Source organism: Cnephaeus nilssonii (assembly GCF_951640355.1).
Source record: "Cnephaeus nilssonii genome assembly, chromosome: 11".
Lineage (NCBI taxonomy): Eukaryota > Metazoa > Chordata > Mammalia > Chiroptera > Vespertilionidae > Cnephaeus > Cnephaeus nilssonii.
In genome coordinates, this window is record NC_137082.1 from 49,241,095 (window position 1) to 49,268,324 (window position 27,230).

The 27,230-nt window shown below is 39.9% G+C and overlaps 1 protein-coding gene across 3 annotated transcripts in view; it reads right to left on the reverse strand.

The window, feature by feature from the left end:
- RTTN (rotatin) overlaps nucleotides 1-27,230 on the reverse strand; it is a 115,651-nt gene that overhangs the window by 74,452 nt on the left and 13,969 nt on the right. For all 3 annotated transcript variants that reach the window (XR_013814187.1, XM_079784075.1, XM_079784076.1), the window contains 8 exons: nucleotides 24,048-24,163; nucleotides 17,269-17,439; nucleotides 12,782-12,994; nucleotides 10,965-11,077; nucleotides 9,577-9,703; nucleotides 5,566-5,691; nucleotides 4,230-4,346; nucleotides 3,341-3,480 (listed from right to left, as the gene is read on the reverse strand). Coding sequence is in view for 2 of the 3 variants with exons in the window: in XM_079784075.1 (XP_079640201.1) it covers nucleotides 3,341-3,480; nucleotides 4,230-4,346; nucleotides 5,566-5,691; nucleotides 9,577-9,703; nucleotides 10,965-11,077; nucleotides 12,782-12,994; nucleotides 17,269-17,439; nucleotides 24,048-24,163 (1,123 nt within the window). In the remaining variant the exon portion in view is untranslated. The remainder of the gene's footprint in view (nucleotides 1-3,340; nucleotides 3,481-4,229; nucleotides 4,347-5,565; nucleotides 5,692-9,576; nucleotides 9,704-10,964; nucleotides 11,078-12,781; nucleotides 12,995-17,268; nucleotides 17,440-24,047; nucleotides 24,164-27,230) is intronic.

Sequence of the window (27,230 nt, forward strand, 5' to 3'; positions counted from 1 at the left end):
ACATGCAAATGTCTACAAAGTACAGAGGTCTACAGTCGCAACACATTATTATATATCAACACAGTAATGAGTCATGCTTATAATGAAATTACTTATAACATTTTACTTTTTCTATTAAAATATTTAGTGTACTAGAGGCCCGGTGCACGAAATTCGTGCACGGGGGAGGGTGTCCCCTCAGCCCAGCCTGCACCCTCTCCAATCGAGACCCCTTGGGGGATGTCCCGACTGCCGGTTCGGGCCTAAACCGGCAGTCGGGACATCCCTCTCACAATCCTGGACCTCTGGCTCCTAATCGCTCACCTGCCTACCTGCTTGGTCACCCCTAACTGGCCCCCCTGCCGGACTGATCACCCCTCACTGCCTCTGCGTGCTGGCCTGATCACCCCTAACTGCACCCCTGCCGGCCTGGTGGCCCCACACAGCCTGCTGTTCAGTCGTTTGGTTGTCCCTCACTAACCCCCCCTGCTGGCCTGGTCGCCCCACGCAGGCTGCTTGTTCAGTCGTTTGGTCGTCCCTCACTAACCCCCCTGCCGGCCTGGTCGCCCCACGCAGCCTGCTTGTTCAGTTGTTTGGTCATCCCTCACTAACCCCCCTGCTGGCCTGGTCCGTAGGAAGCCATCCTGTGAGAGTGTGATGGTCAATTTGCATATTACCTCTTTATTATATAGGATAACTACACTCATTCTTTCAATTTTATTTTTATTACTAAACATCAGAATTAAAGAATAATCAGTAATTACAAATGGAGAAACAGACTCACTAAGACTCTGAACATCAGTCAACATCACATTCAACTTCAATAAGTCAAATTAAATCTAAATTCTGACTCCAAGTCCAGTGATCGTTCTCAACCACAAAAATGATCCATGAGCAGAATCAATGTTAGATCGGACCTCCAGGGGAGTATCACACTAATACCTAGTATCACAGCAATGTATAAAAATCTTATTTTAGGGATCAAACAGATTCCCCTCAGATATGAACATGGAAATACTTTGATTCCCTTCATAATTCTGTTTTATCTGGAATGGATTAGGAATAAGGTCTGTTGAGGCCATTGAGATTTTAAGAAAAGAGTACATACGGCATGCTACTGGACAATGGAATGGGAAAACAAAAAACCATCACATGGCAAAGGGCATGGAGTTGGGAGAGTGTGACAACCAGTTACCTATCACACCTGACAGGCTGTTGAACTACATGGGAACTGGGCAAATTTTAAGCGATAACCAAAGTACTACTTATAAGACAATTAAAACCTGCATACTCAGGGAGGCCTCCTTACCACAGCCACGGGCTGGGTCACCTTGCTGTGTCCTGACACCCTGAAGTGCCCTATCATAGCACTGGTCTAGCGTTTTTACAATTAATATATACAAAAGCCAAGTGACCAGAACGACTGGAATGACCAGCTGCTATGACGCACACTGTGGCAGCCAACCCGATGGGGGCCCCGGATGGGCCTCCCCACCCCGATTGGGGGCAGGGCTTCCGGCCAACCTCCCGCAATCCCTGCCCCCCCAGCCCTACCTGTGCATGAATTCGTGCACCGGGCCTCTAGTAAAGTATAATTAATCAGACCTCTCTTCTCAATTCCATGCCCAGTTCAGGAAGGACCTGTCTGTGTTGTGTGCTGCTGGGTTTCCACAGCCAACCTCAGTTCTTAGGCACATGGGTGATGCTCAGTAAGTGCTTCCCAATTCTAACCAGGAATTTAAAATCATAAAAATCATCTCTAGAGACTAATATTTACTCCAAGATGGTGTGAGAATCAGGCAAACTCTCCCTCTCCCATTTGTTGTAACCTTCTGAAAGCTAAGAACAGCAAAGACACGTACGTAATGCTTTTCCCCTGCTCCTTTCATTCCAGTCCAGTGCTGTCAGTTATGGACAGTCACCACCACAGTAAGAAAGTTAGAGTGGGATGTGTGAAGCATGTATTTACGCATCTCCTCCTCTGGTCTACAAAAGTAGCATCATTTGGGGTTTAGCCTGGGACAGCAGAATCCGGTTATTCATTCCTCTACACTATTTCTTTCAATGAGTACATTTAGAGCATATTTATGTTCCAGGTACTCCATGAAGTGCTGATGGTGTAAAGATTAGCCAATGTACAGGGTTCCTGCCTAATAGAATTTATGGTTTGGTGGGTTATGGTAAAATGAATCAAATAATGAAAGCAAATATGGAATCCAAACTGTCTTAAGTTCTGTGTAATAGGACCTTACCCAAAGAGAGGTCTGGCCTTGTCCTTCACTCCTGGGAGGGGATCTCTAAGTCCCTGGACTGCTCTGCCTGCTAAGAATATCTGTTTACCAGGAGACCTTGGGACCCCAAGGGTGAACAGGAAATAAACTTCTTGTGTTCAGTGACCATTTTGGTGGAGGGATTATGCTACACCAGCACAGGAATGAAAGTGTGGAAGCCAATCCCCCACCCCCGGGAGCAGACACTCCATCTGCCCTGCATTACCCCTAACTTTATTCTCTACACTACACTGAGATTTTTATAATCTCTCCTTTTAATTTTCCTCCTTCTATTCTCTTCATATTTTATTTCCACCTACTTCCTTATTTTTAGTCTGATCATCTGCTTATAAATAAGCTGTTGTTTTACTATGGTGTGAGGTTGGAGAGAACAGAATTGTCCACTGTCAAAAGAACATGTTTGTTCCTCCCAATTTTTCAATCCACTCTTTCTTCTCATCACTGCTTATCCCTCTGACTAAACTTGTTTCTCTTGTCAATGAGGAAAAATTAACCAGTTACCTAAGAGAGCACCAGAGAATATGCATGTTGCATTGACAGATAGGGAGCAACCACTTCTGCTTTTCTTTGAGTTAAAAGGATACTGACACTAATGTCAAAGGACAAGCCAGGCAAGATTAAACCACCCACACACTCTAGTACATGAGGCAACTGTCTACTACATCTTTGTGAAATCCTGAATTTTCAGAACAGATGTTTAGAAAAGGATCACTCCAGGCTAACCATTTCTAAAGAGAGCAGACGAGATGCTCTGTACCTTCTGCAATCTATTGATCTGCATGGCTTCCCTACCTGCGCACAGCACTACGAACAGCCCCGAGAGCAGCAGCTACAGCAGATGCAGGTGCAACCACTGCACTGGGAGTGGACAGTATGTTTCAGGAAGCACCCAAAACACCTGCATCTGCTTACAGCTTCACCCATTGGTTCCCTCTCTCTTTCTAATAAAAGAACCACTTTCCTTCACCTTCCTCATTCTATTCTGTCCCAGACTGATGTAATGACTGCACTATACTTTCTTAGAATGGCCCCATTCAACTTTTACATTCAAAAGCCTCTGCTGCACTTACGACGGCTTCTTCACGAGCAGGAGCCGCAGCATGGACTTGAGCCGGGTGGTGGCGGGGAGGACCCCCTCGCCTCCCTCAGAACTCGCCTTGCTTAGGAGGAGGATGCAGTTCCCCAGAGGGTCTTCTGGGTCAGCATAGCCCTAACAGGTTTCATTAAAAAAGAAATTATTGTTTGATTTTTATACACATTGCTTAATTTTTTAACTTAAAAAGAAGAACTACATTGACCTGTCAGGCAACTCAAAAATATCTCTCGATTCAGCTAAAAAGTTACTTTTCAAAATAACCTACAAGAGGTAAGAAACCTACCTACAACTATTTAAAAATAATACTGAAGAACTTCAGGAAAATATACCAATCCTCAGGACACCTGCCAACTACTCTATTTCCTGGGACTCTAGTAGATGAGGGCCCTGGGTCTTCAGACCTGTCCTCACAGGAGAGAGGTGGAATATGGCAGACATACCTGCGTGGAACCGTACCACATGAGCCTCACAGCTCCTGATCTACAAGCTTGTTCCTCTGAGGGCACTGCCCACCTCCACCTTCTCTGAGAGGATCAGGGACCTGGACTTCCCTCACTCCTTTAACGCCCAAGGGACTGCTAAAAATGCTGTTTCCAAGAATTCATTAACCAAAGGAAAACTCTAGTTACATATATGCGTAGAAATCATTCATGAAGCAAGTTTAGTTATGGAAAGTCTACTTAAAGGCACTGTTAGCTTGGCCGGAAAGCCTTCACATAAGGCTGATTCTATTCCTCACGTCACTTCTAAGTGCCCGCACCTAGCTCTGAACCTCCCGCCCACATGCACAGATGAACACCTCTGCCAGAAACCCCTTACTGTTCATGCATCCACAGATCAGAAAGGGAGACTACATGTCATACCTGCAGCACTGGGATGACAGGACACAGAGACTCGATAAACCTGTTCCAGGTCAGCGCTGTCATCATCAATTGTCCCTGCAGCAGGTATAGCAGGATGGCCTTGGCAGCAGCATTCACCTGCCCAATAACACAGACAAGACACCCGACAAAATGAGGTGGTCCCTGAGTTGCTGGACACACCTGGAACACATGATAAAATCTAAAAGGGGCAATAAGTAACATCTCATCCTTCAAATGTTCCTATTTCTGTAGCATCATCTTACGCTCTGCTCCCAACCAGTCTTCCCCTAATGATTTCCTTTTACCATCCTATCTAATAAAAGAGAAACATGCAAATTGACCGTACCTCCGCTACGCCCACCAGACAATCAGGAGCGAGTATGCAAATTAACCCAACCAATGGTGGTTAATTTGCATATCCAGGCGCAGAGCGAAGACTGAAGACAGCGCAGGAGGAAGCCAAGCACTGCAGAAGGGAGTGAGGCGGCGGAGAAGGGAGGGAAGCAGGCAGGGCGGCGGAAAAGGGAGGGAAGCAGGCGGGGTGGCGGAGACGGCCGCAGGAAGCCCTATTCTTGCAGGAATCTTCCTGTAACGGGCCTCTAGTCTATATAATAAAAGTCTAAGCGAACCTTGCAGCAGAACAACCAGAATGACTGGTCGCTATGATGCACACTGACCACCAGGGGGCAGACGCTCAATGCAGGAGCTGCCCTCTGGTGGTGAGTGCGCTCCCACCGGGGAGTGCTGCTCAGCCAGAAGCAGGGTTCACAGCTGGGAAGCGCAGCAGTGGTGGCGGGAGCCTCTCCGGCCTCCACGGCAGCACTAAGGAGCAGTGAGCCGAGCGGTAAGGAGTGAGGGGTCCCAGACTGTGAGAGGGATGTCTATCAGCTTAGGCCTGCTCCCCGTGGGGAGGCCTAAGCCGGCAGGCAGACATCCCCGGAGGGGTCCCGGACTGTGAGAGGGAGCAAGCTGGGCTGAGGGACACCCCCTCTCCACCCCAATATATGAATTTCGTGCACCGAGCCTCTAGTTAGGGTATATTCTTCCACTAAACAAAAATATGCCTCAGTGAAATAACCTGCTCACTATAAGGACTGTTTGGTTCTCTACATCTTAGATGAAAAACATAAGTAAAACGTTTCATCTGTCCTATATTTTGATTCTCACATTTTCCATTTCTTTTTATTTAAACAAACAACATGTATGAACCCAACATCAAAGACAAGTTTATTTTCTGTTTCTCATCATATTCTCTAGTTATATTAGGATATTACCTTGAATTAGCTGAATGTCTAAAGAATTACAGTTTTTTGTACTTATTTATAACACACCATACCTCATTTTTGGAATCTTGAATGCCAAATGCAGAGATTTCATACAGGACTTTTGGGTGAAGTAGAAAATGAATTCCACTACAGAGTGAAGACACAGGTTTAGTGACATTATGGACACCTAAACATTCCTGTAAAATAAAACAAAACATTTTTTAAAATTAGTGACTGATTTTTCAAAAGTATTCATCTTTCCTGTTTAAAATTCAATTCCAATTTTAGTTTTCACTTCACTGAAACTTTTCTTTTACCTCGAGAAGATGAAAAAAATTCTCTTGCCCAAAAGTTTTTTAGCCTGCATGAGATATGTATTGTTACTTTCTGCCAACAAGCAGAGTCTTGATAAATTGAATAACCAAACTGTTGAGATAACCAAATCTATTAAGTTGTTCATAATGATAGACATAAAAGAAATAAATAACATAATGAATGAACGGTATACCCAAAAGAATTAAAGCAGGAACTCAAATAGATATTTGTACACCTGTGCTCATAGAAGCATTGGTTATAACAGCTAAGAGATGGAACTAATCCAAATGTCCATCAACAGAGGAATGGATAAAAAAAATGTGGTACATACAAACAGCAGGTTATTTAGCCTTAAAAAGGAATGCAATTCTGATCTGTTATAACATGGATGAACCTTGAAGATACTATGTTAACTGAAATAAACCAGACACATACATAAAATATATGATTCTACTAATATAAGATACCTTGAATAGTCAAATTCAGATAGAAGTAGAATGGTGATTGCTAGGACCTGAGGGGTAGGGAAATGAGGAGTTATTGTTTAACAGGTACAGAGTTCCAATTTGGGAAAAGGAAAAAGTTCTGGAGATGAATAATGTTGATGGTTGCACAAAAACATGAATGTACTTAATACCACTTAACTGTACACTTAAAAATGATTTAAATGGTAAATTTTATGTTATGTATATTTTGCCACAATTTTTAAAAAGCCAATAAGACATAGCTAAAGAAAGAAATAGCATACTGAATGACAGCACTGAGGAATTTTATCAAAACAAAACAAAAAGAGATATGAAAATATACAGGTCCTTAAGAACACAAAAGGTAAAATAAAGTCTAAAATAGATCTCATGAGTGCTCTATTTGGAGAGAATAGCAAAGTTAAGAGAGATAATAATGACTAAGAATTACCCAGAAATGCGGGCAGACATGAGTTTTCAGATTGAAGAGTGCTGAACAGGTAAATAAATGTTTTAAATGTATACAAAGACACATTGTAATGAGACAAGAAAAAGATCTTAAAAGCAACTGGAATAAAATGCAAATCAATTATATTAATTAATAGTAGACTTCTCAACAATGAAGTCTACTATTAGTTAATATAACTGATTTGCATTTATGCAACAAGGACAAAGCAGTATCACAAAGTGCAAAGGAAAAACAGCAGTCAACCTATCCTAATATATAAAAACCCTGGGTCTGTCACATCTGCAACAACCAGGAGGTTCGATCAACCGAAGTCAGTCCTGTAGTCAGCACTGGGTTGCTGTGGTGACCCAGCACTGACTGCTACAGCTGTAGGCACGGTGACCCAGCACTAACTGCTAAGGAGGCTGCGAATCAGGCCCGGAGAGAGGCCTGAAGAGAGAAGCAGGGTCTGATCCATAGCCTCTGTGGCAGCTGTTGATCAGCACTTGCCTCTCTCTTTCTCTCTGGGCCTGGTCAGCAGCCACGCCTCCATTTCTCTCCAGGCCTCCACCGGGGCTGCTGATCAGCCCTGCCTTTCTGATCAGTCCCCATTGATAGGCCCAGAGATGCTGACTGGCATAGAAACCAACAAATCAGAACCAAATCTGGGTGAAGTGTGAGGAGCCAATGGCTGCCTAGGAGGCAGAGCTTTTGATGCTGACTGGCATAGAAACCGACCAATCAGAACCAAATTGGCTGGCAGAGGAGGGCAGTTGGGGGTGAGATCAGGCCTGCAGGGGAGGGCGGTTGGGGGCAAGATCAGGCCGGCAGGGGAGGAGAGTTGGGAGTGAGATCAGGCCAGCAGGGGAGGGCAGTTGGGGGCGACCAGGCTGGCAGGGAAGGGCAGTTGGGGGTAATAAGGCCGGCAGGAGAGCAGTTAGGTGTTAATCAGGCTGGCAGGGGAGCAGTTAGGGGGTGATCAGGCTGGCAGGCAGAAGCGGTTAAGGGCAATCGGGCAGGCAGGCAGGTAAGCAGTTAGGAACCAGCAGTCCTGGATTGTGAGATGGATGTCCGACTACCCGTTTAGGCCCTGTGGGATTGGGCCTAAACCGGCAGTCAGATATCCCCCGAGGGGTCCCAGATTGGAGAGGGTGCAGCCTGGACTGAGGGACACCCCCCACCCAGTGCATGAATTTCGTGCACCGGGCCTCTAGTCTATAATAAAAGCGTAATATGCTAATTAGTCCGGACGACCTTCTGGATAAAGCCAGGGCTGCGAGGGAAGTCTGGGTCCCAGGTGCCTGCTGGCGGTCGGAGGGAGACCCGGGTGCCAGAGGGAAGCTGGTGCCGGCAGCCGGGGGAAGGAAGGCCTGCGCTTTCACGAATTTCGTTCATCGAGCCTCTACTAATTATATACCCAGCTAAGCTATCATTCAAGAGTAAGGTAAAGCCAAGATGTTTTTAAACATATGTACCATTAGTCACAGACTGTCATTAAAAATATAGAAAAACTTATTTCAGTAAAATGTAGACTGAACCTAAATATCCTATATAATAAAAGGATAATATGCAAATTGACCCTAACAGCAGAACGACCAGAACGAACACTTAACCAGTCACTGTGAGGCGCACTGACTACCTTTTGGTCTCTTTCTCCAACTGGCAGGCTCTGATCACCCGATGGTGAACAGGGAACCAGGTGTGGGTGGCGGGAGACGTGGGTGACGCCAGGCGAAGGACCCTGCCCTGCCAATCACCCCACACACAGAGGGTGACCCGTGGCAGGGGCAGGGCCAGTGAGCGAGCAGGAATGGCAGACTTCTCGGTCCCTTCCCTGGCCGTCAGGCTCCAATCACCCGATGGCAATCAGGGAACCAGTGATGGGTAGCAGCAGGGGGCGGGGCCGGCTGCAGGCAGCCGGGGAAGATGGCCCTGATTGCAGGGCAGGCCTAGGGACTGTACCCAGGCACGAATTTCATGTGCCAGACCTCCAGTTTATCAAGAAAGAAAAGAAAGAATATTCTAACTAAAGAGCAGTTAAGATGAATGGACCAGGTAGATCTCAAATCCTACGATTAGATGAAAAGAACAGGCAGTAAAAACATATGTACAGTATAAAACAGTAATATATATAGTATTTATAAAGACATGCGTATATAATAAAGATATATAAAAACAATGGTTGGGAAGGATAAACGCCAACTTTATAAGCAAGGTTATCTTGGTGGAAGAAGGAAGAAGGAAAAGAAAAGAAGCTTCTGCTATAACTGTAATATTTTTATTTCTCTGAATAAAAAAGGAAGTAAAAATGGCAAAATCCATTATATACAGATAGTACTTGCAAGAATGTTAAATAGAAGAGAGCATTTTCAAGAGTACACAAAAACATATTTTTTCAATACTGTCCTATGTACAATGGTCTTTTCAATATTGAAATAGTTAATATTCTATATATTATTCTATGCTGAAATATCTTTATAATTTAAAAACATAGAAAACAAATATGTTCCAAAAGAAAAATATTATTAAGAAAACAGACCTGAAACTACATAAATTGAGCCATAATAACCTAAAGTATTTCCTGAGCATAGAGATCACTTTTAAATACCTGGTATTTTTCCTTAGAGTTTTCCATCATTAAATAACACAACATAAATGTAATTATTAATAAAACCCTCTAATAAGCAATTCAATTGGCACACTTACTAAATAAAGGGAATTTGATTTAAATTTCTTTGAGTTGACTAGTAATTGCCATCTGTTTTTATGATAATAATTCTGATTAAAAGGTCAAGTACTTTAATTTTGGAGTTATAAGAAGAAAATCCAGTTAGTTCACAAGACAGAAAACCCACCTTAATAATTTCCAGACAGCAGTGGTAAGTTTCAACTTTCACTTGTAGCAATGGGTGAGACAACATACGCAGAAACACTTTCTGACTTTCCCCTTGTAGTAATGGACTGGCCTGTGCTGATTTCCAGCTAGCAAAAAGATAAAATATCCACATCTAAGGCAAGGAAATACCAAACAAAGGAAGTTGAAAAGCATAGTGTAAGAAGTTTCTTCCTATTCCAATTCTTCTAACTGGGATCATATTTAACTAACCCAATATTAGTATTTACATAAGCACACACTTGTTTCATGGTAGGGAATATTCTCTCACAGAGTACAGAAAACAACCTGGCCAGTGTGGCTCAATGGTTGAGTGTCAACCCATGAACCAGGAGATCACAGTTTGATTCCTGGCCCAGGTTGCAGGCTTGATCCCCAGTAGGGGGCGTGCAGAAAGAGGCCAATCGATGTTTCCCTCTCATTGATGTTTCCATCTCTCTCCTTCACCATTCCTCTCTCTAAAATTAATAAAAACATATTTTTTTTAAAAAGAGTATAAAAAACACTAACAATGTCTTTAAAAAACTATACTTGTTATATCAATTGGTGCAACCATATGGAAAACATGGAGGTTGCTCAAAAAATAGAACAACCATATGATCTAGCAATCCCACCTCTAGGTATATATATATTTAAAGAAAATTAAATCAATATCTTGAAAAGATATCTGTACTCCCATGTTCATTCTAGCACTATTCACAATAGTCAATTTTTGGAAATAACTCCAGTGTCCATCCATCAATGAATGAATAAAGAAAATAGCTGTATATATACAATAAAATGTTATTCAGCCTTAAAAGAAAAAGGAAATCCTTCCATTTGTCACATGGATAAACCCAAAGGACATGATGCCAAATGAAATACCTGGTTTGAATGGATACCAAAAGAAATGTATAGCCCCAGCCAGTTTTTCTCAGTGGATAGAACCTTGGCCCATGGACTGAAGGGTCCTGGGCTCGATTCTGGTCAAGGGCATGTAACTTGGTTGCAGGCTTGAGGCAACCAATCTAAGTTTCTCTCTCTGTGTCTCTCCTCTCCACTCTCTCTAAAAATCAATGGAAAAATAAAAATTATTAAAAAATGTGTAAAATCCAAGGATAATACACTTAGGTTGTAGCATGGCATTTTAAAGTTTACTCTTGAATAAAACAGTAAACTGTCTTAATACAGTTCATATACAGTTCAAAGATCGTACACATGTAAAAGCAATTTAAACTAAAAAATAATAATATTTAAGACCAATTTCATTTTCACTGCTCCTAACTTCACATATATACATGCACACACACACATGCACACATACACACACAATGTCCTATAATATAATCATATTAAGAAAAAAAATATTACATCTTTGAACAAAGGTAGATGATTTCCTCTATTAGAGGTAAATGATAATGATAGGAAAAGCTATGCAAGGCGTGGTCTGCCACCTCCACTAATTCTAAAAGATTCTTCTCTCCCTGAAAAAAAAAAAAAAAAAAAAAAAAACATGTCAAATTCATATACAACAACAAAAAAAAATACATGTCAAATTCATATACAACAAATTCATATACAACAGCTATCTAAGCAGCTTTAAGAAATTACATTATTCAGAGACCCTGAGATTCCTCACATTTGCTTAAGTCCATTTTCTCAACAACCATCTAAAATGTCAGTCCAGGAAGAAAAATGTGGGAGAATCCCTACATTTGCCACATGAGACTGTGTATTATTTATCTCTGAGCAGGCTTAACCTTATAATTGAGTGGCCTGGTCCTCTGACTACTTGTTTGTAGTCCTATGTCCCTGCTAACTATAGCTCAAGGCAGGGCTCATCTTACCTTATAATAGACAAATATGCAAATTGACCGCACCTTCGCTACGCCCAAGCCACGCCCACCAACCAAGCCACGCCCACCAACCACGCCCACCAGGAAACCGTTGCAGGGACGTTGGGGTGCGGCCAAGCCCAAGGCCGGGAAAGCCTCGGGCGGAGGCTTTCCCGGCCTTGGGCACCAGCGGGGAGCCTGCACGGATTGCAGGAAACCACTGGGGGTCGGCTCCTGCGATCCTTAGCAGGGATGTTGGGTGCGGCCGAGCCCAAGGCCACCGCCCAGGGCCAAGCCCCGACCCTGAAAGAAGGCAGAAGGCGGTGGCCACAGCCAAGGCCTGGGTCCCCGGTGCCGGCAGAAAACTGGTGCAGGCAGCCAGGTAAATGAAGGTCTATTGCACGAATCTTCGTGCAAATGGGCTACTAGTGTTCTTATAATCCACCTCCCCCTTCTAGAATCCTGACCAGTTCTGAAAACATGAGAGCAATCAATACATGTGTGGTTAACTTGACAATGCAGAAAGCCACAGAAATAATTCAACTTAAAAACAATTCAAAATTCTATCATGGAGGAAACAAGAAACCAAGGGAATCAAGATATGGCAAAAAGAAGAGGGTAAAAAACAATAGTGGGTAAATAAAGGAAAATTAGAAATATAAGCTTCAGACGGACTCCACTGTAAGGGCAAAAATAAAAATTCTTCCCAATTTTTTTAAGATCTTCAGTACCCAATTTGATATTTCCAGACAATAAACAATTATTGTAGTCAGTGTCTATCTTAAGACTCAACCCTTTCATTGACAACATTCTAAAGAATATCCTAATAGTATCTCTAAAAGGAATAAGGAACAATACATAATTATTGCTACAACATTGTACCCAAAGGCAGCCTATGCCTTACAATCTAGTTCATGACTTTATTTAATAACAATATCAGGCTCTTTGTGTGAATAAATAATGGTCTATAAATATTAAAGAAAAAAATGTGTCTCCAAGTAAGCACTAAAATGGTCCTTATAATTTTGTTTACGTTGTGTTACTCTTCATACACAGTATGCCACTTCAAAGAGACTCACTATTAAATATTAAGACACTGAGAATAATTACTCATTTTCTTCATACTACTGGTTTCATTATATACACCATTCATTAATCTAAAGTCTTCATTTTACTTTTATACAAACCATATTCTTACTTTACTCTGATAACTGACCCATTCACTAACAATATATCCTATGTCTAACAATTCAACTATTATATGTACATCAATTTGAAAAGTATAGGTTACACTTTCTAAATATTTTATCAAAGGAATTTAAAAATTAAATTAATATTAATAAAGCTTTTTACCTCCTTCCCAACAACAGACAGGAAGTTACAGGTACACTCAATGGAATACACGGCCTCTGCAGCTCGTTTATAAATGCTGTAGTTTTCAGAATTCAGCTGTTCCAAATAGGCCACAGCAGCTTCGTGAATATTTGGATATTCCAAAGAAATAGGCATGTCCAAGGAAACTAGAAATAATGCTGCTGACATAGACTCTGGTAAAAAGTGGCTTGCCTTGACAAATGGAGGGGGGAAAAAGTTAATTAAAAAAACATTTTAGATAAAGATGGTAAAGTATAAATGTAGTTCAACTTTCTAAATAATTCTCTATCTCAACGTCTCTGCTTTTCTAAAGAAACTCTATTCCCCAAAACACCATCTACCTGTATGGCTTTATTCAATACAATTTTCCTATGCCCAGAATATCTCAAGTCCACATTTCAACTCTTTCCCAAGCCTGGGATATAGGAAACCTCTTTCGTCCCACCCCAACACTTAGAATTATGCTCCCCTGGGCCCAGCATCTTGTGTCTAACTCTGCTACTCAACTTAAGGCATGAGGTCTCTTCCTCTAAGTATTTTGTGTATGTGCACACAAATCACACACAAAAATGCAATAAACTCCTAAAAACAAGAACACTTTACCACCATAGCTGAGCACATACCCCAGGGCTCAGTAAGTACATGCTGCTTTGAATAACACTAAAGCAAGTATAACCAAAGACTGATTTAAACAGAAACCGCTTTTCATTTGGTTTTGTTTGTATTGAGAGGGAAGGGAAAATTCAACAAAATATTTAAAACAGTTCTATAACACTCACAGAAAACTGATCCTTAACTAGTACAAAGTCAACAGGTCCCAAATGGAATATTTTATGTGTTTTATAACCTTAAACAATTATTTAAACTGAAAGTATTGTTTGTCTTTTTAAGAATTCTAACTACATGATAGGATTTTATGCATCAATTAAGAAAATAAAAAGTTAAAAATTCAATATCGGGCAGAGAAAATCATTGGGCAGAGCTCACTGTTATGGCTGAAATGCTGTCTTTATTACAGAAAGTTTGGACGTGATTTATTTCATAAGTAACCTATTTTAAAGATAATCATTAACCACCTGAAAGTCTAAGATTAAGAGCTGAATCAGCTAAATAATGCCTTTAAATCAAAGGAATTTAATGTTATCAACTAAATATCAGAAACAATAGGAATCAAATGTTTAGATTACTAAGCATAAAAATAAAACCAGACTACTAAGACAACAGCTATTGGGAAGTCAAGCAAAATTTCATTATTCTATGAAGAACTGTCCTAGTGGGGGAAAAAGAGAAAGCAACTGAATTACCTGATCACCTACTATTCCCTCTCAGCAAATACTTATGTGCCCCTGCTGCATGGCATACACCACTGCAGGTCTGGAAACACTACAGGAAGCAGAACGGAACCTCTGCCCTCATGAAGCTAACACTCAGTGGAGAAGGAAGCAAAGAGTGAACTGGCAACTTCATGAGGTAGAAAATTTCAGAGTCCAAATTCTACTTCCATTTTTGGTGGGCTAGCAACAGGCAGAGGGCAGCACAACCTTGTCTTTAAATAAACCGAAGGAGAAATTTAACAGCACTGGAGTAGCATTTTTGTTTAGATCTCATGTTAAAGTTCTTAATCAATCAAAACAATTATAAACATCTATAAATCAATACTTTGATTACAATCTCTTCAATGACCATATTAACTATTTTAATGAACTTCCAAGTTTTAAATATATTTAGAAGAGCTACCAAAAATTACAGGTATTGATTTGCCTTTAAAAACAAAAACAAATAAATAAAAAATAACTACCTTCAAAAAAATTGGAGAATTGGCTTTTCATTTTTCTAACACTAACGTAAGTCAAAATAAAACAATTTATTGATTTCTGTATTAACTGACTCCTGCCCAAATAAGCACACAGATGAAAAAACTATAATAAAAAAGCAATAAATAAACCATATAATACAACTGATAATTAGGTTTTCCATCAATACTTTGACCTGTAGATATACTGATCATTTGTAATACTTAATAACAAGTTATTAAGCACCTAAATAGGCACTTTTCGAAAGAGGACATACCAAAGGCCAAGAGACATATGAAAACCTGCTCAAAGTCACTAATCATCCGAGAGATGCAAATCAAAACAATATGGGCCCAGCATCTTGTGTCTACCTCTGCTACTGAACTTAAGGCATGAGGTCTTACCATTTCACACCTATCAGAATGACTATCATGAACAAATCAACAAACGACAAGTACTGGTGAGGATGCGGAGAAAAAGAAACCCTCGTGCACTGCTGGTGGGAATGCAGACTGGTGCAGCCACTGTGGAAAACAGTATGGAGTTTCCTCAAAAAACTGAAAATGGAACTCCCATTTGACACAGTAATCCCACTTCTAGGAATATAGCCCAGGAAATCCAAAACACCAATCAAAAAGGATATATGCACCCCCTATGTTCATAGCAGCACAATTTACAATAACTAAGATTTGGAAACAGCCTAGGTGCCCATCAGCAGATGAGTGAGTTAGAAAACTGTGGTATATCTACACAATGGAATACTACGCTGTTATAAAAAAGAAGGAACTTTTATCATTTGCAACAGCATGGATAGACCTGGAGAGCATTATGCTAAGCAAAATAAGCCAGTCAGAGAAAGATAAATATCACATGATCTCACTCATATGTGGGATATAATGAACAACATAAACTGATGAACAAAAAATAGATCCAGAGACAAAGAAACACCGAACAGAATGTCCAACCTCAGAGGGAAGGCCGGGGGGGGGGGGGGGGGGGGGGGAGGGGAGGGGGAGGGAAGAAGATCAACCAAAGGACTTGTATGCATGCATATTAGCATAACCAATGGACATTAACACTGGAGTGGTGGGGGCTTGTCCTGGAGGTGGGCGTGGCTGGGGAAGAGGTCAATCGGGGGAAAAAGGAGACATGTAATACTTTAAACAATAAAAAAAACTTCTAAATAAATTACAGAGCTACATATTAAGACATTAAATGCCAATTATAGAAAAATAAGGCTATAAAATTGATTATCAAGTATGTAAATTTAGAATAGAAGAAATCACAAAGAATAGATCATCAGATTAAAAAAAAATAGCAAGTTATTGTTGCACTACTAATTTTTCAGTTGTATCATACTAGAGGCCTGGTGCACAAATTCGTGCATGGGTGGGGTCCCTTGGCCTGGCCAGCAATCGGGGCTGATCGTGGCCGGCCGAGGGGAGGGACTGCAGGAGGTTGGCCAGCCCGGGGGAGGTTGGCTGTGGGAGCGCACTGACCACCAGGGGGCAGCTCCTGCGTTGTCTGCCCCCTGGTGGTCAGTGGGCGTCACAGTTACTGGTCAGTCGTCTGGTTGTAACAGTTACTTAGGCTTTCATATATAGAGATTATTATGTAAAGTGACACACATGTTTTAAATGCAATTCCAGTCTTATGACTAGAACTCTTCAATTTATAATGCTTATGCCTTGAAAAATTATCACTCATTAAAAGCAAAAAATTCTTCAGAAACATGATTAATAAATAAAAATTAAAAATTTAAATTAACAGAAATGGTGTTATTTTCCCCAAACAAAATACTATGTCTATAATTTAATGTTTTATTCTTGTTTTCCCAGACTATCTGACAATGTTGCATATGTAATGTATTAAAAAATGGAGTTTGGACTATATACTCTGCAGAATTCTAGGGGACAAAAGGGCAAATGGCTATAACAAGGGAAACAGTTCTTTAGCTGCAGCAATTTCTCCTGCACCTTCATTTAAGTAAGTATATGCACCCTTCTTTTTGAAGTAAGTATACTACTAAACACTTGTGCATGAGTCATTTGAGATATTTTTACCACTAACATTCAAATTCAGATATAACCTCCATTTAAAATTATAGTCAATAAATAATTCTAAAAAATATATACAACTATTAAAATCATCTTTAACATAACAGAGTCATATTTTGCAATAAAAATTAACAAGCAACTACAAGCAGTAACAGTGATGAATAAAAAAAATATTGAGTACAAACTTTATAATCTCATTAGTATAACGTTTAAAAACAGACAAACTGATCTATGATGACAGAAATCAGAAAGGAGTTTAGCCTTGGGAAAGAAAGAGAGGTAATGGATGGGAAGGGACCTCTGAAACTCCAGTAATGTTCTTTTCACATTCTAGGGGGTGTCACTTTTTAAACACCGATACATTCACTAAGTAAAAATACATTGAACTGTATACCTGTCTAAACATGTTAGACCATCATTTTTAAAAGTTCCTAAAAAAAAAAAAAGAAACTTTACAGAATTAATGTGTTTTTCTATCAAATGATTTATCAAAAATGTTAGCCATTCATCCGTTGCCACATTTCCACTTTGTACACCGTGGAATGATGAGAAGGGATTTACAATATGTGTATGTAATATTCAGTAAGCTACAGGTGAGCACCACTCCCTGCCTTACCTTTTCAACAGGGAGCAGCATCTGCAGCAGCCGAGCTGCAAACACTGAGATGCTGACAAAGGCCATTCTGTGGAGCCTGCGAACGGCCTCTGTGTGCTCCACACCAATGCTACTTTGATGGTAGCACATGGTTTCTCCCAGGGACCCCAGCACTGCGAGCAGCTTCTCTTTCTACAAACATTTAAACACAAAACGGGAAAACAACCAATTTGGGGGTCAGTATGCAAATGTCATGGAGGACAATTTAAAATATTATCATTAAATAACAAAAACGAACAAAAAGCAATAAGAAGAGTCAATACTGCTAACAAAGAATGATAAACACACCTAAATTTTTAAAAAAAACTAACAATTTTTTAAGCACTTACTTTGATGACTTCTAACAAAAAGTTAAAAATTAAGTGTGTAGTGAAAAATTAATATAAGCATTTAATAATTTAATAATTCAGGACAAAAAAAGGGTTGGGTAAAAGGGATCATTGTCTGTTGATGAAATGCATAATTAATAGTAAAGACCAAATATGAATGAGTCTGAATAACATACAATATCAAGTACAACCTGTTACTGAAATGAAGATGGATTTTTCAGGTTTTCACTCAGTCTTTTTGAGCCTAATTAATAAAATAAAAAGATATAAACTTTGAACATCTCAAAGAATACAACTCCTCAAGTTTCCAAGGACATTGACAAAGACTAACCATTTACTTAATCACAAAGAAAACTTCAATATATGTATATTTAAGGCTATATTCTCCGATCCCAAGGAAATAAAAGTAAAATTTAAACCAAAATGAGGGCAAAGCTTACAAAACTAAAATTAAAAAAACCTAAGAGCCATTATATTAATAACTACTAGTCTAGAGAAAACTCAGAAACATAGTGACAATCTTATCACATTAGCTGGCAATTCTTTTACACACTTCTCTATTAAAATAATACTTGCATATTCCTACAACATATCTTTGTTATTCAAGATTAACTTGGGCCGAAACCGGTTTGGCTCAGTGGATAGAGCGTCGGCCTTCGAACTCAAGGGTCCCAGGTTCGATTCCGGTCAAGGGCATGTACCTTGGTTGCGGGCACATCCCCAGTAGGGGGTGTGCAAGAGGCAGCTGATCGATGTTTCTCTCTCATCGATGTTTCTAACTCTATCCCTCTCTCTTCCTCTCTGTAAAAAATCAATAAAATATATTTAAAAAAAAAAAGATTAACTTGGGCAATTTACTAGGTGTACTGGTTAATAATGCGGATTTTTTTCAATAGATGGAATTACACATATGTTGATATATATGCAATTTGATATGTATGCTATATTTTAGTATTGAGAGCAAGCTTCAAAACTTCGTATGTCAAATCTGCTGAAAGTGTTAACATAATAGATATTTTTATACTTAAAAATGTCGAATTTCGTGCCTAAAAGAGAGCATTTGGGGGAAGTTATAATTCATTATTTTATTTTGAAGAAAAAGTTATTGTATACTTCGGGAAGCTTATGGTGAACATGCTCCATCTCAAGATACTTGTGAACACTGGTTTAAATGCTTTAAAAGTGTTGATTTTGATGTGAAAGACAAAGAACGTCCAGGTCAATGGAAAAAATTTGAAGACCAACAATTACAAGCATTATTGAATTAAGATGCCTGTCAAACTCAAAAACAACTTGCAGAAAGATTAAACGTTGCTCAGCAGACAATTTCCGATCGTTTACAAGCAATGGTAAAGATTTTAAAGGGAGGAAAATGGGTGCTACATCAACTGAACAAGACAAATGGAAAACTGAAAAGTCATCAGTAAAATGTTGCTTCAACGGCACGAAAGTAATTCTTTTTTGCTTCGAATTGTGACTGGCGATGAAAAGTGGATTTATTTTGAGAATCCCAAATGCACAAAATCATGGGTTGACCCAGGTCAACCATCAACATCAACTGCAAGGCCAAATCGATTCAGAAAGAAGACAATGCTCTGCGTTTGGTGGGATCAGGAAGGTGTGGTGTATTATGAGCTTCTAAAACCACATGAAACCATTGATAGTGATCACTACCGACAACAAATAATCCATTTGAACCACGCTTTGATAGTGAAACGACCAGAATGTGCCAAAAGACATGGCAAAGTAATTTTCCTTCATAATGACGCACCATCACACACTTCAAAACCAGTTAAAGACACGTTAGAAGATCTTGCCTGGGAATTATTAACCCACCCACCATATTCACCAGACCTTGCTCCTTCAGATTACCACTTGTTCTGATCAATGGCACATGCACTTTCTGAGCAGCACTTCAAAACGTACGAAGAAGTGGAAAATTGGGTCTCTGAATGGTTTGCCTCAAAACAAGAGAAGTTCTATTGGGACAGTATCCACAAATTATCCGAAAGATGGGGGAAATGTGTAGCTAGCGATGGACATTACTTTGAATAAAGCACTTTTGATGTTTCTCTTGAAATTATTGTGTTTTCTTTGATTACAAAATCCGCCATTATTAATTGGTACACCTAGTAAATCAATAAACATATTTAATATCTCAGTATCAGAGGGGTTTTATTAGAAGTCTATTTACTTGTGAAATTGTTCCAAATAATTTTCCTTATTCTAATGATGAATTGAGTGCTTCTCATAATAGTGCAGAAAGGAAGTACTATGTGAATCAGTCTTGGATTTTCACAATTTCCAGCATTTTTTCTAAGCCAAATAAAAGTGGTTTCTTTTTAGCTTTTTTTTTAAAAAAAAGAAAGGATTGAAAAATAGTAATTGGTCCAGTTTTAATTTGTTAGGATAAAATAATGTTTAAAGACCTGTGAGGTAGTTGATGGGGGGGTGGGCAGTTTTCAGAAGATATTCACAGCTTTTACAAAAGAAGGTACAAAATTAAAATATCCGATTAGCATAATATTCTAAATATTCCACTGAAACAGAATTTATAGTGCAAACAAGATTTCTCAGTCTCTGCACATCATGAAACAGATTGTGGACTCCGTAAAGCATCTGAAATAGGGACTGGCACAGGATGTCCCCCATATGCTTCCAGCCTCACACCCCTCTCCCTCCCACTCTGCAGCCGATCACTGTAGCAAGTGCGGCCCTCACCATGCACTTCCCCTCTGAAGGGCAGCTCACCTGCCTTCAGAATGACTGCCACCCACTCAGCACCAGCAAGAAGCAGAGCCTCAGCAGGCCCCCAGCCTCTTGTGCCATTTCCACCTCCCATAGTAACTTGCATTGCCCCACTAGCCCCACCCTTTACCACCAAACAGCCATTCTCTTCTCTCACCAGGTAAAACAGCCTACCTTCATTTGCTTAGCCAAGTCATCATTGTACTGTAAGACTCAGTTCAGTCACGATTTACAAGAAGCCCTTCCTGAGATCCCAGGATAGCAATGTTTCAAAGCACCCTTGGCAATAAAACATAGAACTGACCTTGAAAAAGAATCTGTGCCTCCATTTTCTCATCTATACATGGATATCTACCTTATAGGGTCGTGATGATTAAATGGCCTCATAAACACAGAGTGGTTAAATAGTATCTATCTAGTAAGCAATAAGTCTAATTGATCTTTATTTAGCTATTATTCATCTACTAGAGGCCCGGTGCACGAAATTCGTGCACGGGAGTGTGTGTCCCTCAGCCCAGCCTGCACCCTCTCCAATCTGGGACCCCTCGAGGGATGTCTGACTGCCCGTTTAGGCCCGGTCCTACCTGGACATCCCTCTCATAATCCAGGACTGCTGGCTCCCAACTGCTCTCCTGCCTGCCTTCCTGATTGCCCCTAACTGCTTCTGCCTACCAGCCTGATCACCCCCTAACCACTCCCCTGCCAGCCTGATTGATGCCTAACTGCTCCCCTGCCAGCCTGTTTGCCCCTAACTGCCCTCCCCTGCAGGCCTGGTCCCCGCCAACTTCCCTCCTCTGCTGGCCTGGTCATCCCTAACTGCCCTCCCCTGCAGGCTTGATCGCCCCCAACTGCCCTCCCTTGCAGGCCTGGTCCCTCCCAACTGCCATCCCCTGCTGGCCATCTTGTGGTGGCCATCTTATGTCCACATGGGGGCAGCCATCTTTGACCACATGGGGGCAGCCATCTTGTGTGTTGGAGTGACAGTCAATTTGCATATTACTCTTTTATTAGATAGGATGCTTCCCTCCATTTTACTAGTGTCACAATAAATGGATCTACGTCCCACCAAAGTGAAAGCTGCCCCTCATTCATCTTGTACTGCAGTGCCTAGCCTATGACAGGCAATCAGAAGTGTGTGGTGAACTAAAATAACTGTCTCTGACTAGGGCAATAGCAGGGAAGGTGTATGCAAGTTAGAGATCCCACTAACCCAGTTACAAATCCACAGTTTGGTCCATCCCCCTCCGGTGAGTCCTCACTGGGTATGAAGCCTGCTCTCAACCCTTTCAGCCCACTTGAACTCCAATTAGCAAGTCTTCCCACAAGCCCAGGCATCTAAGTTACCGGCTCACAGCAGGTCTGGCATGAATTTAGAAGCAATGAATCGTAGAGAAGGAGAAAAGACTGTTTTCAGTGGCACTGGGATGACAGGAGTGACAGAGAAGGAAAAAATGAACCGAACCCAGCCCCAGAACCTGGGTTTATGAAGCAGGAGGTGAGGTTCCTTTCTTCCTGGACCTAACTTACCGTGTGAATAAGGAAACAGACTTGGCTTCACAGGGAGGCAAAGAGATGGCACACTTCAAGTCAACCTAACTTTTACAGTGCTTATCAATGAATTTTTTATTTAACAAAATATAATAATTTTAATAAAAATCGTTTTTCTTTATTTACTTCAAATGAAATAAAAAATATTCAACTGTGGAGTTTTTTGTTTTGTTTTGTTTTGTGTGTTTTTTTGCTATGCATACACAAATTGAGTGACAGCGTTCCAGACATGACTGCTGTTAACACTATTTGGAAAGATCTAGAGATTTGATTCCTCAGGTGTTTAATTTCTGAATTGGTAACAACATATTTATTATTTTGTTCCTTTAATGAAGTCAACAAAAACACTTCTTTCTTTTTAAACTTGGCAAAAGTAGAACATTAAGTAATTCTACTTGTTTATTTTTATTAATATACTAGAAGCCCGATGCACGAAATTCCTGCAAGGGGCTCAGCCCTGGCAGCCCCAGCTTAGTCCGGAAGGTGGTTCGGCTGTCCTGTCTAATTAGCATATTACCCTTTTATTATTTAGATAGCCAAGGCACAAGAATTTTCCTGAGGCATTTATTCTTTTAAACAAGTAGATCAAATATGATTTCAAACAATACTTTTTTATTTAACATTTCTAACATACCAACTGGCACTTATACAACAGATTTAACCTTTAAAGTAAAAATAATTCACTGAATCAGCAGCCAAAAGTGAACGACTAACTTTTACAGATAAATGTTCTGGCCAACAAAATTTAAGTTAATTTAGGAAGCAACTGATAAAGCAGTCTTCACACATCTAAGGAAAAACTCACTTGTTGAAATCCTTCAATATGTGAAAATCTTCTAAAAGTACTACAAAGTAGTATGGTAACTTTAAGTGCTAAAGAAAAACTGAAATGAAGAACTATCATCCCTATTTCATAAATAAAGAAATTGAAGGACTTGAACAGCATATTATACCAATTGTAAAATATTTGTTTCTCTTTTCAATAAATTTTTGTTTTTAAAAGAAATTTTGGGAGTTTTACAAATGGATATTGATAGTAAGTAAACATCAGTATTTTGTTTGTGTTTGTTTTTTTTCATGGTCTAACCTCTCTATTCACAAGGATTTCAGGCAGCATATAACAAAGTTTAATAAAACACAGACCTAGGTCAAAACAACATAAAAAGAAAAAAACTTTTGTAACTATGAGAGTCAATATATATTTTTATAACTAATAAATTTTGCTTCCACTTCTCTGACAATGCAAGAAAAAAAAAGGCTGTTACAATTTACATTAAAATACAGAACATAGTTCTTTAAGAAAACCAAGTTTATCCGATAACAGCAAAATAAATAACATAAAATTGACAAATGATTTATGACATATTGAAATGTAAAAAAGGATACAATTTATAATTACATGGAAACACTCTGGTAGTTCATAGATGTCTTAAATATTATATTACAATACAATATTTTAAGGCTCTTGTATATGTATTGATTGCTCATGCAAAATATTACTTAATCAAGATTTCTTTCAAAGAAAATAAAATGTAATGCCATATTTTCCAAAATATTTTCCCTACTAAAATACAAATAGCAAAAAACAAAGCAACCAAAAATAAAATTAACTAATAAATGCAATAACATGGCTATAACTCAAAGTAATCAAACTAAAGGGGAAAAAAAGAGGGGAAAAAAGCATACAAACAATGAGTACATTCATATAAAATTCTAAAAAATGTAAGCTAATCTATATCATGGGTGTATCCATATATCAAAATGCAGCAACAAACTTTAAGAAACATGTACAGCTTATTATATATCAATTAGACTTTATTAAAACTGTTAAGACCCACATAAATATATTCACACACCTACATGAAAAAATGATAATGTGCAAAAAGCAGCCCTAATGGCTTGTTTTGGTCTTGATACATACTCCTCCATTAAAAGAAACCAGAATCTCTGGAGAAATGGCCTATTCCAGACTATTCACAAAATAAGCCTGGGACTGCTGTGTCTAAAAGAAAGAAATTCAAAGCCTAATGAGACAATGATGCCAGCTTTAAAAGACCAAAATAAAATAAAATAAAATGCTACTACCCAAATCCCAAGAAAATAATTGATTCTCACCATATCTATAGCAAAAAGACTGCTGTCGTCCCAGATATCTACTGAAATTGCTTCACCAATAAGTATTAAATCCTCTGCAAGCAATTCCAGAACTCTTATTATCATCTGTCTGCTACCTAGAAAAACAGTCAGGAGAGAGAGAAGAAAAAAGTTAACTTTCAAATCAATAGCTAAATGCCATATTGTTCAATCTTCTAGTCATGCCCCCAAATTCCTATTTCTCTTTAATATCTTATATGCTTTTAGAACTGTTGAAAGATATAAACAGGGAAGCCACAATCGACAATCACCATTAAAGACTTCTATTTTAATCATATGCTATTTAACTACAACGAATCAAATGTGCTCACAGTGGGAAAGATACTCAAGAAGAGAGTGGCAGTAATTTTACTACAAGTATGGTGAGACAGATTAAACTAATTTTTCAAATTCAGAGACCATCCATGTCACATGGAACATGTGACAAAGCACCAGGGCAGTTTAGAAAACACATTCTAAGGATTTCCTATGTAGTACCACAAGGCTTAAGCCTCGTCATAAACTGTATTTCCTGCACAGGAGCTGCCTGGGAAGCTAAGCTTGGACTGGAGCAACTGAAGTATAATGTCCATGCTGGCATTAGCTGAAGAAACTTGAAGAAGTTCTATCTGAAATAGGTTCTCAAGCCCACGCTCACATTAAACTCTAAAAAAATTCCCTAAGGAACTGTGCCATCGGAGCCACACCCACCAGCATAATGTCCTTCTCCATACAGCCATAATAACAAAGGAATGCCACAATCCACAATTCTAAGTGAGGCGGACATTCCTCAGCCTTCCTGTCCACATACCAAAGGTCAATTTCTAATGAATAAAAGTAAACTACCAGATCATAAGGGTCTAGATTAATATTTCATCAGAACTGCTGGAGAAAGTTCTTTAAGAAATCTCTTATGATATTGAACAATTATAAATTATGTAATAATTTACCACAAAAGAGCAAGAGAACATTTAGAAAATTTTATGTATCAAGATACAGCTTTATAATTATCAATCTGACTTTTTACAGCAAGTTAAGGAAAGGTTAAATGCAAAATCATTAAATCTAAAACTGTTCTTCTCAGTACACCATGCAGACAAACATATCTATAATAATAAAAGTGTAATATGCTAATTAGACTGGACGTCCTTCCAGACATCCCTCCGGACGACCTCCGGGATGAAGCCATGGCTACGAGGGCCGAGGCAGCTGCTGTGGTTGCCTCGGGCCGAGGCAAACCGCCAGGGCTGTGAGTATCCTATCTAATAAAGGGGGAATATGCTAATTGACCATCATGCCCTCAAAATATGGCGGCACCCACAGCCAATAAAGAGGGAGTATGCTAATTGACTGTCACGCCTCACAAGATAGCGGTGCCCATAGCCACAAGATGGTGGCGTCCAGTCCCCTCAGCCCCCCAGGGGAAGACAGTTAGGGATGATCATGCCGGGAGGGGAGCAGTTAGGTGTCAATCAGGCTGGCAGGGGAGTGGTTAGGGGGCTATCAGGCTGGCAGGCAGAGTAGTTAGGGGTAATCAGGCAGGCAGGCAGGCAGGCGAGTAGTTAGGAGCCAGCAGTCCCGGATTGTGAAAGGGATGTCCAACTGCAGGATTGGGTCTAAACCGGCAGTTGGACATCCCCCAAGGGGTCCCTGATTGGAGAGAGTACAGGCTGGGCTAAGAGACACCCCCCTCCGTGCATGAATTTCATGCACCGGGCCTCTAGTCTATATATATATATATATATACACGTGTGTGTGTATATTAGAGAAATATGCTAATTAACCGGGACGCCGAAACAGGTCGACCAGACAGGAGGAGGTTGCGCACGCAGTGTCAGGGGCTGGGCTGCTGGGGCCTCCGTGTGCCTGCGCTGGGGGAGGGCCTGATCAGCAGCAGCCATGGCTGCTTCAAGGGCTGGAGACGGAGGCAGGGCCGGATCGGCAACTTGAGGGTGGGCAGCGCCACGCGATTTCAAATCAAGCACTGGGCTCCTAGGACTTTATAATGCTAAGTTCAGATTTTCCTTCACCACATTATTGGTACCCGAATTACTATGTATCCTAACTCCCAGAAGCAAAGTCACTCCGTCAGAAGTTAGGTGTACAGTTTTCCTCAGGATAAAATAAAAATGTTAATGCTTTCCAAACAAATACCTACCTCCCACTTTGCTCCCCATCACCCTCAAGCAGGCAAAAAGTAGCAATAGGACTTAAAGAACCATTAGCATGTGATATGTTCTTTACTCAGCCAATATAAATGAAAAAAGGCAAAACTTGTTCATCTTATATTTATATCTCAACAAGTTTATTCATTACCGAAAATGTATAGATTTAGAGAACAAAAATCATTATTGCTTCCAAATCTTTCTTTACCTTCAAAATGCAAAGTGCTTCAGAGAGTGGACTTTAGCTTCAGAAGAACCTTGGATCAAGTCTGTTCTTATCTGTCTGACCTTGGACTAGTTTCTGAACGACTCGTGATTTGTAACATGGAGAAAGAAGCAGAACTACCACAATGGAAGGGGGCTGGTGTGAGGAGAGCATGAAATAATGCACATGAAACCAAGCAGCTCAACTCATAGTAACTGTTGTTTGATTGCTAGACTGTCCGGCACTTGCCATTTTGGTATCTTTCTATCACTCGTCACTAACATTACAACTACATTCCAGTGTATATATTACAATACACCTTTGCAACTTTACTTAGTACCTTGGAAAGAAAATATTAAATATTCGGGGTTTTTTAGTTTTGTTATTTGTCTGGGTTTTTTGTTTTGTTTTTTAGGAAAAATTATTGCAAAGGTAAGAATCCAATTGTAGGTATGTTTCTAACATGTTCATAGCTTAAGTAACAACCGAGTAAAAAGAATGAACTGAGAGCAAATAAAAAAGTTCCTAAGAAGCAAAAGCCAGAGATTTATTTATTCTGGTCTATTCATGTGGCTCACCTTCTCTAAATGACTGCAGTTGCATGGATTTCTCAGTGATTACATTTACAGCAGCCACACACAGTGAAGCCTGTGCACAAATAGCCACAGATGGAAGGTGATACTCCATGGCACCACATTTAATTGAGAAATAATAAAGGCCGTATTTTCTTAAGAATTTGTTCCCCAATAAATGCAGATTCTAAAGGTCCCAGCATAGATAGAAGGTGAAAAAAAG